This window comes from Mya arenaria, chromosome 8 (genome assembly GCF_026914265.1).
Source record: "Mya arenaria isolate MELC-2E11 chromosome 8, ASM2691426v1".
NCBI classification, from domain to species: domain Eukaryota; kingdom Metazoa; phylum Mollusca; class Bivalvia; order Myida; family Myidae; genus Mya; species Mya arenaria.
In genome coordinates, this window is record NC_069129.1 from 61993880 (window position 1) to 62014372 (window position 20493).

General features: G+C 38.2%; 1 protein-coding gene across 11 annotated transcripts in view; it reads left to right on the forward strand.

Annotated features, from left to right (window-relative positions):
- The window catches only part of LOC128242128 (aquaporin AQPAn.G-like), a 70963-nt gene extending 53155 nt beyond the window's left edge, over positions 1–17808 (forward strand). For 5 of the 11 annotated variants that reach the window (XM_052959171.1, XM_052959166.1, XM_052959170.1 and 2 more), the window contains 3 exons: positions 11946–12662; positions 16564–16644; positions 16933–17808. In XM_052959171.1, coding sequence (XP_052815131.1) covers positions 11946–12662; positions 16564–16644; positions 16933–17136 — 1002 coding nt within the window. In that variant the 3' untranslated portion in view covers positions 17137–17808. Of the gene's footprint in view, positions 1–9384; positions 9485–10138; positions 10351–10966; positions 11064–11945; positions 12663–16563; positions 16645–16932 lie in introns of those variants that run through there. The other 6 variants (XM_052959177.1, XM_052959176.1, XM_052959173.1 and 3 more) reach the window with 6 other exon arrangements.
- The last annotated feature ends 2685 nt before the right edge of the window (positions 17809–20493 follow it).

Here is a 20493-nt window from a genome sequence, read left to right on the forward strand (position 1 = left end):
GAATAATATTACTGAACGGGAAACTTTAGGTTAACAAGTAGAATGTATTCGTAAGCAAATTTGGCAAATTTGGACGTTTCTTACAATGGACGTTTCGCACCCAGATACACTTTGGATGTTACAATCATGCCTCGCTTCTTTTAGGCTTCTTTCAAATCCATTGTCAAATTTAATTACGACGTTCCATAGCCACTTGAAACATTTACCTTGGACACTTCGTCTAAATATATATCAATTTCTGGTTAGTAAATTTAATCTAACACAAACTTTTCAAATATAAGCCATAACATGGGCACATTTCACACTCTCTTCAGTACTTTCAGTACTTTGATTTGCAAGATATATTACTGCTCCGTGGTTATAGCTTAGTGGCTAGGTTGTCCATACATCTATTAATGCTTCATGGTTATTGCTTAGTGACTATGTTGTCCAGAGATATATTACTGCTGCATGGTTATAGCTTAGTGAGTATGTTGTTCAGACATCTATTACTGTTTCATGGTTATAGCTTAGTGGCTATGTTGTCCAGACATCTGATACTGCTTCGTGGTTATAGCCTAGCGGCTATGTTGTCCAGACATCTATTACTGCTTCATGGTAATAGCTTAGTGACTATGTTTGGTGTTCAGACATCTATTATTGCTTCGTGGTTATAGCTTAATGGCTATGTTGTCCAGACATCTATTACTACTCCATGGTGATAGCTTAGTTGTTATGTTGTCCAGAAATCTATTACTGCTTCGTGGTTATAGCTTAGTGCTTACATTGTCCAGACATAAATTATTGCTTCTTGGTTATAGCTTGATGACTTTGTTGTCCAGACATATAATACTGCTTCATGGTTATATCTAAGTGACTATGTTTGTTGTTCAGACATCTATTGCTGCTTCATGGTTATATCTTAGTGACTATGTTTTCCAAACATCTATTGCTGCTTCATGGTTATAGCTTTGTGACTATGTTGTCCAGACATATATTACTGCTTCATGGTTATATCTTAGTAACTATGTTTTCCAGACATCTATTGCTGCTTCATGGTTATATCTTATAGTGACTATGTTTTCCAGACATATATTACTGCTAAATGGTTATAGCTTAGTGACTATGTTTGTTGTCCAGAAATTTATTACCGTTCATGGTTATAACTTAGCGACTATGTTTTCCAGACATCTATTGCTGCTTCATGGTTATATCTTATAGTGACTATGTCGTCAAGACATATAATACTGCTTCATGGTTATAGCTTAGTGACTATGTTTATTGTCCAGGCATCTATTACTGCTTCGTAGTAATAACTTAGTGACTATGTTGTCCAGACATATATTACTGCTAAATGGTTATAGCTTAGTGACGATGTTTGTTGTCCAGACATATATTACTACTTCGTGGTAATAACTTAGTGACTATGTTGTCCAGACATATATTACTGCAACATGGTTATAACTTAGTGACTATGTTGTCCAGACATATATTACTGCAACATGGTTATAACTTAGTGACTATGTTGTCCAGACATATATTACTGCTTCATGGTTATAGCTTAGTGACGATGTTTGTTGTCCAGACATATATTACTGCTTCGTGGTAATAACTTAGTGACTATGTTGTCCAGACATATATTACTGCATCATGGTTATAACTTAGTGACTATGTTGTCCAGACATATATTACTGCATCATGGTTATAACTTAGTGACTATGTCGTCCAGACATCTATTACGGCAGCATGGTTATAGCTTAGTGACTATGTTGTCCAAGCATATATTACTGCATCATGGTTATAACTTAGTTACTATGTTATCCAGACATATATTACTGCTTCATGGTTATAGCTTAGTGACTATGTTTGTTGTCCAGACATCTATTCCTGCTTCGTGGTTATAACTTAGTGACTATGTTGTCCAGACATATATCACTGCATCATGGTTATAGCTTAGAGACTATGTTGTCCAGACATATATTAGTGCTTCATGGTTATAGCTTAGAGACTATGTTTTCAAGACATACATTACTGCATCGTGGTTATGGCTTAGAGACTATGTTGTCCAGACATATATTACTGCTTCATAATTATAGCTAAGAGACTATGTTTTCAAGACATCTATTACTGCTTCATGTTTATAACTAAGTGGTTATGTTGTCCAGATATATATTAGTCGGTAATCAGAATCTTTGCAAATAACCAAAATAACTATATTAGTTAAAAAATGAACTTGACGTCATTCGGTTGCACCATCTGGGTCCACTCAACCGATTTTTAAATGTAAAAACATCGAGGTAAAATCCGTATAGCTTGATGACATTTTTCACTTAAAGCTGCACTCTCACAGATTTACCGTTTTGACATCTCTTTTTATTTTTGTCTTGGAATGAGCCAATTTCTGCGTAAATATCTACAAACCAGAGATATAAGCTTGCTGACAAAAGATCAGATCACAGATTTTCATATTTCGTTCGAAATTTATTGTTTAATGGCCCAAAGCGTTACTAACAGTTTAAGAAAAATGCATTAAACATCATTTTTTGAGCTTAAATATGAAAATCTGCGATCCGATGTTTTGTTAGCAGTCATATATCACTGGTTTTCTTGCACTTCTGCATAAATTGGCTCGTTTCAAGACAAAACATAAAACAGTTGTCAAAACGTTTAATCGGTGAGAGTGCAGCTTTAAAGAGGTTTCATGTACAGTGTCTACGTATGTTTGGATGGCTCTCGTATTGACCGCCTACATGTTTGTGATTACACTAAACTAACAATCAAATTACTATTTATATTTTTCAGATTTTAACATTAAAGTATATATCAAATCAAGATAAAACAAATGGATATCAATCTTTTCGTTTGAAAACACTAAACATTATATCGTATTTAGTATTTAACTATTGTTTAATGCATTTTGTTTCTTCATTATCATTCACATGTTATATGTTTTGGATTCGTGTATCTGTAATTGTACAAAAAACTGGACCTAAATATAAACGTGTATTAAGTAGAGATAGCCAATCGGACCATTTCTCCACTTACCTGTAACACCTGTAACAATTGTTAGACACCCATGGAAAAGAATATTGTGCAATATGTTATTTTTCAATTTAAATCAAATTGGGTGTCTTTTAACTAATCTTTGAATCTGGGGCACTAAAACTATATATGATTCATACTGAGGTGAGATCTATTAAGACCTTGAAAATACTTTCAAAAGTATTGGGGCGTGCGGTGTTGTTCGGTGTCACTTATCAAACCTCTCACCTCATTCAATGAACGCAGTATCAACTCTGTTAGGGGAATTGGTCCAGTAGCGAGAAGACCTAGGAAAGGCATAACACATTGTTGACAGCATGTTGACAAGACTTATCTTAGACCAGCCATGTAGAGTAATCCATGTACGACCAGCCATGTAGAGTAAGCCATGTACGACCAGCCATGTAGAGTAAGTCATGTACGACCAGCCATGTAGAGTAAGCCATGTACGGCCAGTCATGTAGGGTAAGCCATGTACGGCCAGCCATGTAGAGTAAGCCATGTACGACCAGCCATGTAGAGTAATCCATGTACGACCAGCCATGTAGAGTAAGCCATGTACGACCAGCCATGTAGAGTAAGCCATGTACGACCAGCCATGTAGAGTAAGACATACACGACCAGCCATGTAGGGTAAGACATACACGGCCAGCCATGTAGGGTAAGCCATGTACGGTCAGCCATGTGGGGTAAGACATACACGGCCAGCCATGTAGGGTAAGCCATGTACGGCCAGCCACCCATGTAGGGTAATCCATGTACGGCCAGCCATGTAGGGTAAGACATACATGGCCAGCCATGTAGGGTAAGCCATGTACGGCCAGCCATGTAGTGTAAGACATACACGACCATCCATGTAGGGTAAGACATACACGGCCAGCCATGTAGGGTAAGCCATGTACGGCCGGCCATGTAGGGGAAGTCATGTTCGGCCAGCCATGTAGGGTAAGACATGCAAGGCCAGTCATGTAGGGTAAGTCATGTTCGGCTAGCCATGTAGGGTAAGACATGTACGGCCAGCCATGTAGGGGTTTTACCAAATGCTCCTTCTTAGTGTCACGTAACTACAACAACTGCTTGATTCGATTAGATTACCATTTATGTTAATTACACCTGACCAAGCATCCCATGTGTGTACTGTAGGGACTGACTGCACAATTGTCGTTTAAGTCAATCGTTATGATGGAGTCTTTGTTTATTTTACCAATAAATTAGTGACATTATGTTATTACTTCATTTCATAGTTTGGTATCAAGGTATCTGCTCTTTATTTTGGCTCGTTTTCATAACTGGAAGAAGTGTAGACTCGTGGTGTTTCATTACTCTGCCCACCAGAAGTTTTGAGATAAGGGTGAGAGTGTTAATTTCATTTGCATTACAACGAACGATTTTTATTTATAGTGATACACCAAGTCATGAATTACAATACCAATAAAGTTTATAAATTATTAATAAGAGTCCTTCCCATTTTGCTTTCAACAAATAAGAGTCATTCACTGTTATGCAAATTTGAAATGAACACATTACTTACTGTACCGGTTAAGCATTTATAAAGAAATTGTTGTTTAAAGTACACTAGCTTTGCAAAAGTCAACATATTATGGGTTTCCATATTTTCTAACCAGAAATAAGTCAACATGTTTACCGCATCGTGTGCCTGCAACAGGCCAAGGTCATGGTCAATGTCAAGGAGCGTAAGTCCACACATATTGTTGGTCAAATAAATGTTAGAATATAACCTCCACTTTCAGCCAATGGAATTTCAGATAGGCAACCATTATGTAGTAGACTTAATCATTAAAATGTTTAACTTTCGCGCGTGTTTAAAGGTCCGCCTACTGCCAATCATCCGATACACACTCCCTGCGTCTGATTTAACGTTGTCAATGTATCATACATATTTTTCTTCATGTCATCTACCTATTCCATAAATTGTCCTAAAATGTTACACATGTATATTGTACGTTCGAGGTGTCACCTTCATAAGTGACAGAAAGAAAAAATAGAGAGAAAATCTGGTCGAATTATACAGCATGATATTGAGTTTTTTCCGAGCATGACGTAAATATGCGATTATGAATAGCTTCAAGGGATCTGTGCATTGATAGAATGCTTTAAGTGTCATAATGAAAATAATACATGCAGTAATCTTTAAAACGCCTATTAAGTCAAGTCATTACAAGGGAGAACAAATTCCGCCCTTTATTTACCATGTCCTCGCATGCACGGCGTTGTGAACAATTTTCTAAACGGCAGATCAAATGCTAGTATTATTAAAACTGCGAGCGAAATATGCTGAGTACATGCTATTTTATTCAGTGTTGTGTTGTTCCTAGTAACCTGATACTGGGTCCATGTTCACAAACGTACGGGTCTGAGTTTGACACTCATCCTGTCAACAGCCTTGTCTTTAGACTCGAGCCACCACCACTGGCATCGCCGGATAGATTCGCAAATAATCATTTAAAAGCGCTCTTATAATTAATAATCTATTAACAAAACAGTCATAGTTCCATTTTGCATTGAATACAAGCGCCAAATTAACCATTAGTCATTTAATATTTGGTTTCATTAAATGAGTTATCTTTAACCTCGCGCATGCGCACTGACTAAAATAAAGACATTAGCGCACATTTCGCACTGAACACTAAGAAATCCAGCATTCTATATTTGGTCCTCTAACAATTAGCCGGTTTTCCAATTTAATCGTTTAAAACTCCGAAAATCAACAGGAACGATTTCATAATACTGGTCTAAGGTTTTTTTGCTACTGGATCTAATCATGTTAAGTATCTTCATGCTTTTGCTTTTTTGTAGAAGTAGTGTTAGAAGTAGTGTCCAAGTGAAAAAACCCGTTTCCTTTTAAACAATTATTCAAAATGAGGGTCAAAACTTAATTTGCTATGACAATTAAATGACTGATTTTTTAACGCAGTATTTAACAGACTCTCTAAATCGGGGTGATTTGTGAAGACGCATTTAAAGCAATAAACATCGTGGTGGAAACTCTGAACAAAGTTGGTAGCAGAATTCTTTGTCAACCAGCTTAAGGCGGATCTGACAAAGCGATACCTTTGTCGCCTGTATTTCCACTCCGAGGTGACACTGGAGTCAAGGTGTGCTCTCTGTTTACTCACCAATCCCCTAATTCTGGATACAGCGACATTTCTCAGATCCAGAGTAACTCTATTTTACATGTCGGCGTTTCCTTAGTACGCAAAAATGCAGGCAAAGGTATTTTAATTAGGTTTCGTATCTATTTGGTTCTTAGTTATTTGAATACTTTTACCATTTTGATGTCGCGTAATATTAGTAAGAATTAATATATATGTTAACGAATGTCAAAAGTTTATCTTTTACGTTTATCAAAATATAATCTAACCTTAAGATCTATTCAAATATCTGGTTAAAACTAGTTTTTTAATCAGTAAGAGTGTGAAATATAATTTTCAAATATGATTAGTTTTGATAGATGTAATGATATGATTTATGATGACCGTCTTATGCACAGTGAGAATATATCAAAAAATTAAAAATTATTCCGATGCATGCATGGAAAATTACAAAAAAAACGTGCCCCGGTTTATAACGTTACTGACGCTTGCTATTTGGCACGTTTTCGACCGATTTTTGGTCATTAGAAAAATCAGCATTTTCTGATTATTTGTTTTCTTCAAATAGATGCTGTCAATAACAGCGTAGAACGTATATGGTAGGAAACATTTTAGAAACATAAACTAAAACCTATGTTTCCGAGCGGCCTCAATGATACCTTTGTTTCCGAGTGTTTCCGAGCGGCCTCAATGAACGCTATGTTTCCGAGCGGCCTCAATGAACGCTATGTTTCCGAGCGGCCTCAATGATAGCCTCAATGTTTCCGAGCGGCCTCAATGATACCTTTGTTTCCGAGTGTTTCCGAGCGGCCTCAATGATACCTATATTTCCGAGCGACCTCAATGATACCTTTGTTTCCGAGTGTTTCCGAGCGGCCTCAATGATATCTATGTTTCCGAGCAGCCTCAATGATACCTTTGTTTCCGAGCGGCCTCAATGATACCTTTGTTTCCGAGTGTTTCCGAGCGGCCTCAATGATATCTATGTTTCCGAGCGGCCTCAATGATACCTTTGTTTCCGAGCGGCCTCAATGATACCTCTGTTTCCGAGTGTTTCCGAGCGGCCTCAATGATACCTATGTTTCCGAGCGGCCTCAATGATACCTATGTTTCCGAGAGGCCTCAATGATAGCCTCAATGTTTCCGAGCGGCCTCAATGATACCTATGTTTCCGAGTGTTTCCGAGCGGCCTCAATGATACCTATGTTTCCGAGCGGCCTCAATGATACTTATGTTTCCGAGCTTCCTCAATGATACATATGTTTCCGAGCGGCCTCAATGATACCTATGTTTCCGAGCGGCCTCAATGATACATATGTTTCCGAGTGTTTCCGAGCGGCCTCAATGATACCTATGTTTCCGAGCGGCCTGAATGATACATATATTTCCGAGTGGTCTCAATGATACCTATGTTTCCGAGCGGCCTCAATGATACCTATATTTCCGAGCGGCCTCAATGATACCTTTGTTTCCGAGTGTTTCCGAGCGGCCTCAATGATACCTATGTTTCCGAGCGGCCTCAATGATACCTTTATTTCCGAGCGTCCTCAATGATACCTATGTTTCCGAGCGGCCTCAATGATACCTATGTTTCCGAGCGGCCTCAATGATACCTATGTATCCGAGTGTTTCAGAGCGGCCTCAATGATACCTATGTTTCCGAGCGTCCTCAATGATACCTATGTTTCAGAGCGGCCTCAATGATACCTATGTTTCCGAGCGGCCTCAATGACACCTATTTTTCCGAGTGTTTCAGAGCGGCCTCAATGATACCTATGTTTCCGAGTGTTTCATAGCGTCCTCAATGATACCTATGTTTCCGAGCGGCCTCAATGATACCTATGTTTCCCAGCGGCCTCAATGATACTTATGTTTTCGAGCGGCCTCAATGATATCTATGTTTGTGAGCGGCCTCAATGATACCTTTATTTCCTAGCGGCCTCAATGATACCTATGTATCCGAGTGTTTCAGAGCGGCCTCAATGATACCTATGTTTCCGAGCGTCCTCAATGATACCTATGTTTCAGAGCGACCTCAATGATACCTATGTTTCCGAGCGACCTCAATGACACCTATTTTTCCGAGTGTTTCAGAGCGGCCTCAATGATACCTATGTTTCCGAGTGTTTCAGAGCGTCCTCAATGATACCTATGTTTCCGAGCGGCCTCAATGATACCTATGTTTCCGAGCGGCCTCAATGATACCTATGTTTTCGAGCGGCCTCAATGATACCTATGTTTCTGAGCGGCCTCAATGATACCTTTATTTCCTAGCGGCCTCAATGATACCTATGTTTCCGAGCGTCCTCAATGATACCTATTTTTCCGAGCGGCCTCAATGATACCTATGTTTCCGAGCGGCCTCAATGATACTTATGTTTCCGAGCGGCCTAAATGATAACTATGTTTCCGAGCGGCCTCAATGATACCTATGTTTCCGAGCGGCCTCAATGATACCTATGTTTCAGAGCGGCCTCAATGATACCTATGTTTCAGAGCGGCCTCAATGATACCTATGTTTCCGAGCGGCCTCAATGATACCTATGTTTCCGAGCGGCCTCAATGATACCTATGTTTCCGAGCGGCCTCAATGATACCTATGTTTCCGAGCGGCCTCAATGATACCTTTGTTTCCGAGTGTTTCCGAGCGGCCTCAATGATACCTATGTTTCCGAGCGGCCTCAATGATACCTATGTTTCCGAGCGGCCTCAATGATACATATGTTTCCGAGCGGCCTCAATGATACCTATGTTTCCGAGCGGCCTCAATGATACCTATGTTTCCGAGCGGCCTCAATGATAGCCGTCTCGATGTTATTAAATACGTTTTTATTACACAGTTTCTTAAAGGTTAGTTTATTTATTTGAATTTTAATACTTTAATTCTCAAATTTATGTGTCCATATCATATTTCTGTTTCTGGTTTTGCCGTTAAACGATATGCAGTAATGAAACAGTGTATGACGTTGACGTCATTTCCGTTCTATGTGTGTTTATTTATCTTCTGATGAAGACGTAACGTTTTGATATAAAAGTTAAAAAACACATAACGCATGTGTGTGTGAGAGCTTTTACATATTATTGAAAAAAGGAAGAAGAATACAATTCAAATCTCAAATTTCAAATCTCCTATGATCATTGCACTGAACCAGCAAACTATTTGCTTGTGGCCTGTTTGCGGGCAGCCGTGTTAGCGTTTCCGCGCTGTGCAAGAATTGGCCAAATATATCTGCCTCGGTTGGCACTTGGATCCATGTCCCGGTCATAACGTTACTGACGCTAGCAAAGCATCTACCATTGTTCTAGTGAGTCTGATACTTTGATTTGATTTTCGGAAATCGCTTATTCCGGTATGTTTTATTATGAGTATCATTTGTATTCAATGTTGCATTGTCATTATGTAGCATCCGTAACAATATTTCAAACTAACTTTTGTTTGCAAATTTATGAATAAGTCTAATAAATTGTATAGCTGAAAGGAGGAAATAAAGATATTGTACACATCTATGTATTTTTAACGTACGTAAAGTCTTAAGTATAGTAAGGTTTGATTTATTACTACTGCAACTATTAAGTTTATTTAAATAAGTTCTTGATATATCACTTTGATTTTATCTTCATTTATTATAAATATTTTTTGCGACAATAATGCTTAACTTTGGAAGACTGTCTGATTGATCCATCTTACAGCATCATTACAGTCGGGCTAGAACTAGGATTTATTTTTGGTCCCAGATTTGGGCTAATCTTTAACCAAACGTTGAGGTAGCGAGTGTTCATGATAATCAAGTGTATATATATGTGTAAAAACAAACACCTTATCTATCTCGTTATGAACAGTTTGTCAACTTGTATCTGAAAGACAGTGCAATCACTTGTTTGATAATAGTAGTAATCAACTACTAGATGCATTTCATAAATTATTCTTAGATATTTAATAATCTAATGCAGTTTTAATTGAAGCTTGAATTTCGCTTGAATTTATCAGTGAAACGTTCGGTTAAGCTTTATTTAAAATGTGTCATACCCTAATCTATCAGATACGTATACATCTGCAAAACAGAATCAGTTAACTGGAACATATAAGAATGCAAGGACTATATATATAAGGAGTTGATTGAGACGCGGAGTGCTTGTTTCAGTTCAACTCTCGCCATGAGTAGGTTCATAAGAAACAAGGATGGATTTGGAAGTTAGGAGCTTATGTTATTAGTAGGTATATCGGGGTTGGATGTCTGCCGACAAATCCATGTAGGGGGAGATGGCACTTATTTATCCCAGGAGGGAGGTATTAATCAATGAATCCAGGAGGGGGTGGGGATTCACTCATTGATTGTAGGAGGGAGGTCGCACTCAACGTGCATTAGGAAATGACGCTAAGCAGAAAAAACGTTTTATAGAAGACAATATGAAATTAAAATTGTTTGGGGTTTGTGTAGTTTCTTGTTCGCTCACCTTCCGCGGTATTGTATGCGATTGCAGGTTTTCTTCTTATTTACGAACCTTTTTTATAGGTTTATTTTTCGTTTTGTCTGAAATATTTGTAACCAAAATTAATTGACGACTAACTTGTTGCGCATTTTCAAATTATAAGTGTTGCAAGATTGATGTTATGGAAAAAATATGTTAACATTCACCAAATATTCGACATATTTTACTCTTATAGAATACGGCGTTTGATAGAGACGTTATCTAGCTATGCTGGTAGTTTAGCCATGATCTACGTCAAGCGCAAGGACGGGTGTTATCTTAAAACATATATCTCCCTCTATTTATCTAACATCATTTACTTGTTAAATTCAGGTCAATAAGCTAAATTGCGATGACCGGTTATATGTAACGTGTGTGGATGTGATATATTATTTTGTATGAAAATCATGCTTGTGCCTATATGGGGTGGACATGACTAGGGATGTCGCGGCCTTTGAGGTAGGATGCGCTGTATACGGTGCATTTTAAGACTGGAAACATTGTCACAGTGCCGCTGTTCTCATAGGGCTGCAAGTGTTACCAAGTTTTATTACAATGTTCTCCACTTTCTTTATTCGACAGAGGGTGTAAATCATAGATACAGCACTATGGCCTTATTGTAAAAAAATAGTATAACTGGGACATTTGCGTATATAAAGTGGTTATTAATGTGTGATAACTATTGTTTTACTATCATGGCATACTGCTGAACATTTATCATCAAAGCGGCTGTGTAAAATATAGTCAGAGTCAGTGAAAATTGTATAGCATGTCTCTAAACTGGTGAGTTTTTGGGGAAATCGAGCTTAATAATAATACACCAGTCAATTGTAACCACGGCCCCCCAGGGTCGGGGGTATACCAGAGATAGCCGGGGAAATGGGCCGTGTTTTTACCTTTCAGGTGGCCCCGCAGTGCCGGGTGAATGCGGTGGTTTTGTCTTCGCTTTAAATTTAGCGGGGAATGGGCCTTATCTAGGGGGCATTTGGCGGGGATTTTACCATCTGTTCGTCCCCGCAGGGCGAGGATTTTAGCCGGGGTTGGCTGGACCGAAAGTCAAAGTCCCCGCTATTCCCCGGACCCGATGGGGGGGGGGGCGTGGTTACAATTGACTGGTGCATAAGACGAAACGTGACCATGCTATTACCCACTAAACTGATGGGTGCAGGAGTTACTTAAATTTGTTACTGATTCTACAAAGGCACCTCTGGTTCAACATTGACACGCATGGGTACCGTTTGTTTGGCCTGTTTAAAACTGTTGATTGATTTACAAAAAAAACGAGTTTCACTTGGCCCCGGTTTGGTTTTGTTTTCTCTCATACGATATGTCTCTCTGCAGGTTGCGGACGCTCCAAGCGACGAATATAGCACATATTCTCCGCTGTTAGCGCTAACTGACAACGGAAGTACTTCGTCCCAAGTCTGGATCCATATGTCTGGAAAAAGAGCCACTGAAATTTCTAATGTGTCTAGAATTTCCGATGACGATTCCGAAGGTTGCTGCTACATGTTAAGAATGGCTACGAGCATTGAAGATATCCGTTCACCTTTTTTTTGGAAGGCGGTGTTCGCCGAGTTTATTGGAACCTTTATTCTTGTATTGACTGCTATCGGATCGACCGTGCAGGGCTGGCACGATGATCCCTTGGACGTTGTGCAGATCGCACTCTCGTTCGGCCTTTGTGTCGCCACTTCCGTGTGGATCGTGGGTCACGTTAGCGGTGGCCACATTAACCCGGCCGTCACGTGTGCCATGCTGATCACGCGCCGGGTGAGCCTCATCCGCGCCATTATGTTTATCATCGCTCAGTGCCTCGGTTCAATCGCCGGTGCCGGCCTCCTGAAGGCGCTTACACCCTCGGCTCAGTGGGGCGGCCTCGGTACCACGACGCTCAACGAGGGGATGACGCCGGCCATGGGTTTTGGCGTGGAGTGCTTCATCACGATGTTCCTAGTGTTGACGGTGTTCGCGGCCTGTGACACTAAGCGGACGGACCTGGGCGGCAGCTTTCCGCTTTCCATTGGTTTCTCAGTCACCATGGGTCACCTCTGGGCGGTAAGCAAAACTATTAGTCTCATATTTATATATCTTATGTTTATGTCCTAAGTAGGTCTGATTTTATCGAGAAAACCTGTCATCCGTCTATCCACGTACCTTCGACCCTTATATCAACAAAACTGTACGTTTAGTGGTGTTTTGTTTTAATATTGGTAACTTCGAAATTGGTGTTGAACGGAATAAAGGGTCAACTGCATCTCAGACTGATCTTGACCTAAAGAGTAAAATATGAATGGTTTCATTTTCCAATTAATCTGATCGTCGAATCAAAACAGCCAGAGTTCACTTTTACCATTTAGTCAAATCTCAGTAATAGTTCGATAACATGAATTAAAATCTTAATACATTAAGAATGGGCGATGTGAGCGTAGTGAATTCCGGTCATCTAACACACATAGAATACAATCATTGTCAGCGCAAAATCTGAAGCAGGGAGTTTGTATCGGAAGAGTGGCAGTGGGCGGACCTTCAACACTCGCGAAAGTTGAAATTCTTAATGATTAAGCCTACTACTTAATGATTGCCTATCTGCAATTTCATTGGCTGTAAATGTAGACGTGTGGTATACTAAAGATGCTTATTGGCTATGCGTAGCCCTGTAATATATTAGGTGTCCCGTTTTGGCTTTTCGCTTGGGTTATTATGAATCTGAAATAACACACTTTGGTCGCCAGCCTTAGGTAGTTCCCTGTTGACACTATGGTGCGGTGAATGAACCTCAGTATCTAAGTCGTGATGTCCTGGCAAAGTGTTCCCTGGCATGGCGCGTGCAGGTCTGGATCTCCCAGTATAGCGTGCACGTGCAACCCCCACATTCCCCCGTCACCGTCCTATCTACCCGCCTGTCACCATATCTACCCCAGATGGGTCAATATCGATAATTGCAGTTATGCAACTATGATAACCGAGTGAAGTCTTACATGTTAAACTGATTGACATTTCAACGTTTCTAGGTTAACTTTGACTGCTTGATATCTCAGTTGAATAATATAAATAATGGTCGCGGTTACACACAATTGATTGAGTTATCATCGTTGAGTGTAAGGACAGAAAGGCTACAGTGTGCACAGTCATGGTGAAAGATCATCATACAGACGACATACTTTATACTAGTTGATGTATCTACCTATACATGTATTGTTATTAAAGTAAGCTATCCTTTTCAACGGTTATCAGTTAAACATTGATCCTTGTATGTTACACTGACATTGGGTTTAACCGTCTTATCCAACCTTGTTAAACTAGGAATTTAAAAAAAAAAGATAAAGACGAGTACTTGCATCCATTTAAAGCTCCAATCTCATAGAATGAACGTTTGACATTTTTCTTTTTTTTTGTCTTGAAACTAGCCAATTTTTGCGACAACGTATGGAAATCAGTGATACAAGACTGCTGACAAAAATCAGATAGCAGGTTTTTCATATTTATGTTCAAAACTTGATGTTTTTTGTAAGCTAGTTCTCCCGTAGGTGCATTAACCTTGATTTTTTCCGCCAATGAAATTGCATATAGGCAATCATTAAATACTTGGCTTAATCGTTAAGAACTTCATTTTTGTGGCTGTTTTAAGGTACGACAAACTTTCGCCAAGTTTAAAGGTCGCGAAACATCCGATACGCACTCCCTGCGTCAGAATTTGCGCTGACAAAGTGTCAGCCATTGAGGTTGTATTCTAAGTCAGTTAGATAATCTGAAGTAATATCTTAAAGATTAAGACGGTCTTGTTCACTACGATTACTCCTCCCATTCTTAATCATTAAGATTTTCCTTCATGTCATCTAACTATAACATTTATCACAATGATCCTCGAGTATTTATTTTTATAGTAGTTTATTCAATATTGAGTGTATGATAATGAATATTCTTGTGTGCGTTTTTGAGGCCCCAGCAAAAATTGGACGGGGACGCATACATAATTGCCCTTGTCCGTCCGTGCGTTTGTACTGTATTATGCGAACTTGCGTCGCTCAAAAGTCCAAAAATGTTCACTTCAGTCATGAAATCTTGGTGAAATGTAATTTAGGTGATGAAGTTTTGCACCTGGGGTTTTGTTTCCCGTTGCACTTAGTAAAATCAGAGTTATGGTCATTGAATTAGCAAAAATTGGCATTTCTGGACTTGTGTCGCCCAAAGCCCCCAAACATTGATTACATAGAATACATAGATGCATGGAACCTTTGAAGAATTTTAATGGAGTGTTGTTTTCTTATTTTTTTCTTTTAATTGTTAATGTTTCTTCATGCTACCTACATTAAATATATTGCACTTAAAAATTGGATTGTGTTATTAAGCTTTATGGGCAAATTGATGATTTCATTAATCTCGACTCAGATATTCTATTATACATTTCTATTTTATACTTTAAGCCCTGTGTAAATCCTCTGCTGTAAATCTTTCATGTGAAATTCATATTAAACTAAAACAAATATTAAAATTGCACAAAGTTCAGAGATACAAACGAGTTGAACTTCATGAAATAGTACTTTGGTGATAGCTTGTCCACAAACCTTTAAAAGTTTCCCTAAATGTTGGCAACCTGTTAACATGCTACAAATATCAAATCATATCACTCTAGTACTAGGCTAAAAAAGCTCGACGATAATATCACCGTCTTTATTTATTTATTTATTTATTTATTTATTTATTTATTTATTTATTTATTTATTTATTTATTTATTTATTCGTTCGTTCGTTCGTTCGTTCGTTCGTTCGTTCGTTCGTTCATTCATTCATTCATTCATTCATTCATTCATTCATTCATTCATTCATTCATTCATTCATTCATTCATTCATTCATTCATTCATTCATTCATTTATGTATTCATTCATTTATTTATTTACCATATTTCAGAAAACGTTCATAGTATTATTCATTATCATTTTTGAATATAATGTATGTCTATTTTTGTTGCATGGCAGATCAGGATTATATGCTACAATTGAGAAATTGAAAATTGAAAAAAAACAAAACATTAAAAACTTGATATTTCTTTCAATTACATTAAATAACTCTATGCTTGTATATATTAACATTTAGCACTTGATGCGATATGATTTTGGTAGCACAAAAATTGTTTTGTGGCATATTAGTTTCATTTCCAATGAATTCCAACTTTGCAGTATTTCAAGGGCAACAAGCCAGTTATGTAAGAATCTGTGTTAAATATATACACCAAGGGCGGGTCCATAATTTGAAGCGTTTGAAAACAATACGGCTAGAATGCTGTTAAAACAAAGTTTTAGTTCAAATCTGGATGGTTCAATGTTACGCAGAATATCATCACATTTTAAGCAATTAAATTATTAGAATCGGGATGTGAAACATTTTTTTTTTTATTAATTATGGCTAAATGTCTTAAGCCGAATATTTAATGAAAGCACTATATCATACAATAGTGGTGCGTTTATCTGGTAGTAAAAATATAATTTCGCTTGCCTATTTGTCATTCGACACTAGTAATTTCCAAAATAATGTAACGGCTTCTTACCCCTAAAACGTCTTGGTTGGTATATGTTTGTGAAGCTTCCTAAGTCACCTTGTATGTAGTATTAGGATGAACATATGAAAATCGGAACTACGATAACTCTCATGTTTTAACCATGTGCAAGGGGTCCCTCCATTGTGCTATTATTAAGTTGAATGCCCACTGGGCTCGAAATGATCCTGAATCACTGTTCATATGGATCATTTGTAGGACCAAAGTAAACCAAATCATAAGCATGAACGTAAGAGTGTCCCCAAAACACACCAAACCAATTTGGCCTGTACCACTCTTTGTTTCAGCCCATTACAAATTGAAACCCACCTTAAGCCTTTGACCTGCTGCATGAATCCAATATATGTAAGAATGTGTGAATTACCAGTCTTATGAAGTAGGGTTTGTGTTGCGTATTGCAGGTTGAGTATTGTGGGTCGAGCATGAACCCCGCCCGGTCCCTGGGACCCGCTGTCGTCATGGATATCTGGGACGACCACTGGGTGAGTAGTATGAGTTATGCTTATAGAAGCTAACATTTGAACATGTCTGGTCAGGTTCTAGATTTCAAATATGTCAATCAAGTACAAGAAATAGTTTTATATGGTCGCGGTTATGAACGCTAACGTTGAGTTAATACATACGTATGCATAATTATGATTATGTGAGTGTGTGTGTGTGTGAGAGTGGGGGGGGGGGGGGGGGGGGTTAAGATGAGCAAGCGTGGAGTTGATACGTGAAAATCGACCAAATCAAAATGTTTCTTACATAAACCAATAAAATACTTGCAGCTTTACTGGGTCGGCCCCATCACTGGTGGAGTGATCGCCGGACTCATTTACGACAATGTGTTCGCCGCGAACGCGTCTCTAAGGAAGGCACGTGACTTAATGATGTCGGCCAAGTTCGAGGACGAGAAGTACCCCGCCAAGAAGCCCGTGGTCCGCGTACTGGATGATGAGTACGAGGCTGAGGCCATGACAAACACTGTCTGACAGTTAACGAGCTATATTTAACCAGAATTGTTCGTTGCTTAGGTTCATGAGTCAAACATTATATGCAATTCTTACGTTGCAGCAAGACTACCATGTTCCAATAGCTCCTTATACCTACTACGTATTATATCCACTCAATAGTCCTGATAGAAAATGTGTACGTTTCATTAAGTGAAAGCAGCATTACATTCCCCCGGATGCCTGGTATTTCGACACCATTTTCCTGGATGTGCGTTCTTTCCACTAGAATTCTAGCAGTTTGAAAAATGAATGATTCGAAAAATGAAGTAATCATTTTTGTAGTTCTACTGGCAGATATTTTCTTTTCAAACTGAAGCCAGAAGGACAGTAATATTGCAGATCGTTCAAACATTTTCCTGTTCATTAAAAACTGTTATGAGTGAAGACACTGTGTATATATATATAATGTGTGTACGATGTCTTGTCATTATGTTAAAACTGTTATGAGTGAAGACACTGTGTATATATATATAATGTGTGTACGATGTCTTGTCATTATGTTAAAACTGTTCTAACATTTCCATTCATGTATGTATATATATGTACCCAACCAAGAATATCTAGTATAATGTAAATGTAAATATACCCGTTATTTATGCATTCTCTTGTTATTTGGATAACGCTTATCAAATAAACAGAATCAGGAAACTATCATGTTCTTGGGTCTTGCCTTACATTTAAAACAGGAATTAAATGCCGGTGAATGCAATGTCCGAAACCCATTTTAAACAACACCTTCGCTGGTCTGTTTTCTGCAAAACACGTCGGCAATGAGGCTAATAACGCATTATTGCAATAAGCACTGTCTTACTTTACGGAAACGAAATTAACATTTCAATATGTACGTGAAGTTAGCGGCCTAGCGGCCTAGCGGCCTAGCGGCGTGAAGTTAGCGGCCTAGCCGCCTAGCGGCGTGAAGTTAGCGGCCTAGCGGCGTGAAGTTAGCGGCCTAGCGGCCTAGTGGCCTAGCGGCGCAATATGGTATCTTATTTCAAAGTATGAATATATGCCTATTCTTCTTAAACAATGATAAATTAACTGATTTTGTGCACGAAATATTAATTTCAAGCCATTTTCAAAATATTTTTCAAAAAAGGTTATCAAACATTTTTCTATTTAATAGCATGCAAACATGCCTGCTCTGCTAACAAAATGATATATTTGCTGTTTATATGCACCAATCATCAGTCTGAAGCGATTTTCAACATTTTTTCCAAGAAGTCAATCAAGCGATCCAGCGGCCTAGCGGCGTGAAGTTAGCGGTCTAGCGGCCTAATATGGATTTTTTTTCAAAGTACGAATACATGCCTTTTCTTCTTAAACAATGATATATTAACTGTTGTTGTGCACAAAATATAAATTTGAAGGGATTTTCAACATTTTTTTCAAAGTTGATAAAACATTTTTTCCATTCAAAGCATGCAAACTTGTCTGCTCTTCTAAAGCAATGATATATTTGCTATTTATATGCACCAATCATCAGTCTGAAACGATTTTCAACATTTTTTCCAAGAAGTCGATCAAGCGATCTAGGGCCTAGCGGCCTAGCGGCGTGAAGTTAGCGGCCTAGCGGCCCAATATGGTATCTTATTTCAAAGTACGAATACATGCCTTTTCTTTTTAAACAATGATATATTTGCTATTTATATGCACCAATCATCAGTCTGAAGCGATTTTCAACATTTTTTCCAAGAAGTCGATCAAGCGATCCAGCGGCCTGGCGGCCTAGCGGCGTGAAGTTAGCGGCCTAGCGGCCTAATATGGAATCTGATTTCAAAGTACATGTACGAATACATGCCTTTTCTTCTTAAACAATGATATATTAACTGTTTTTGTGGACAAAATATAAATTTGAAGCGATTTTCAACATTTTTTTCAAAGTTAGGCCGCTGGATCGCTTGATCGACTTCTTGGAAAAAATGTTGAAAATCGCTTCAGGCTGATGATTGGTGCATATAAATAGCAAATATATAATTGTTAAAGAAGAAAAGGCATGTATTCGTACTTTGAAATAAGATTCCATATTAGGCCGCTAGGCCGCTAGATCGCTTGATCGAAAATGTTGAAAATCGCTTCAGACTGATGATTGGTGCATATAAACAGCAAATATATCATTTTGTTAGCAGAGCAGGCATGTTTGCATGCTATAAAATAGAAAAATGTTTGATAACCTTTTTTGAAAAATATTTTGAAAATGGCTTGAAATTGATTTTCGTGCACAAAATCAGTTAATTTATCATTGTTTAAGAAGAAAAGGCATACATTCATACTTTGAAATAAGATACCATATTGCACCGCTAGGCCGCTAGGCCGCTAACTTCACGCCGCTAGGCCGCTAACTACACGTACATCATTTCAATCATGAATAGAATTGAAATGTTCTGTTTGCTTCTTTGTGTCATGTTCATATTGAAGGAAAAAAATTGCAACGAAAAAGTACTTCAAAAATATGTTTACAAATGTTATAACAACAACTAGATACGTCATAGTGTTTGTCAAATGGTAAACAAATACATTATTTACAAGATATACGTCATGGTATTTGATGACTTATTCTTAAGTGTTTTTTTTTCTTCTGAAAACGGTTTTTACTGAATAAGATATTAACCTTATTTTGTTTAATTCAATCATTATTAAATTGTACTTCATAAACATAGCTTCAGGGAGCAAAGGACTTTTCAATTTATGAGAATACTGTTGATCAACATAACGTACGTCGGTGTACAGTATACATGAACACGTAGCACGTCAGTTTATACATGAACGAGTACATGTCAATAAACGGCAAATGGTGATAAAAGTGAACCAGATTACGACTATGAAATCTATAATGTTAAATGCTCAATTTGTTATACATGTACTACCATTTCGAAGGCAAACGCATATTTCAACTTTTTGTTTGCAATCCGACCCATTCTCTCTTCGTTTTGAAACTACATATTTTAACATCAGTCTGTTCTATGTTGGCTTAAATTTCGATGAATGGAGATGATGTATGACCAATCAATGAAAGGCCAAGTACCACTTAGGATTAAATAATTAGAGAAAAGTGCGTACAAGTACCGGTATCTTTCATGATAGAGTCTTAGATAATGACAGATAAAATCCCGAGTTCCATAAGATGCTTTATCAAAAATAAATGTATGGGAATGTCTAAGCGTAACACTTAGATGACCACTGACCACTGACTCACTATATGCTAATGAGGTACGTGGGCGGAGCATAGCGATTTGTAAACAGTACCTAAGAAATTGCCGGACTATTTTTGAGGTTTCAGACTTGGGTTTTTCAATGAGGAGCACCCATCTAAGACATACCCAATAGTACATGACCCAT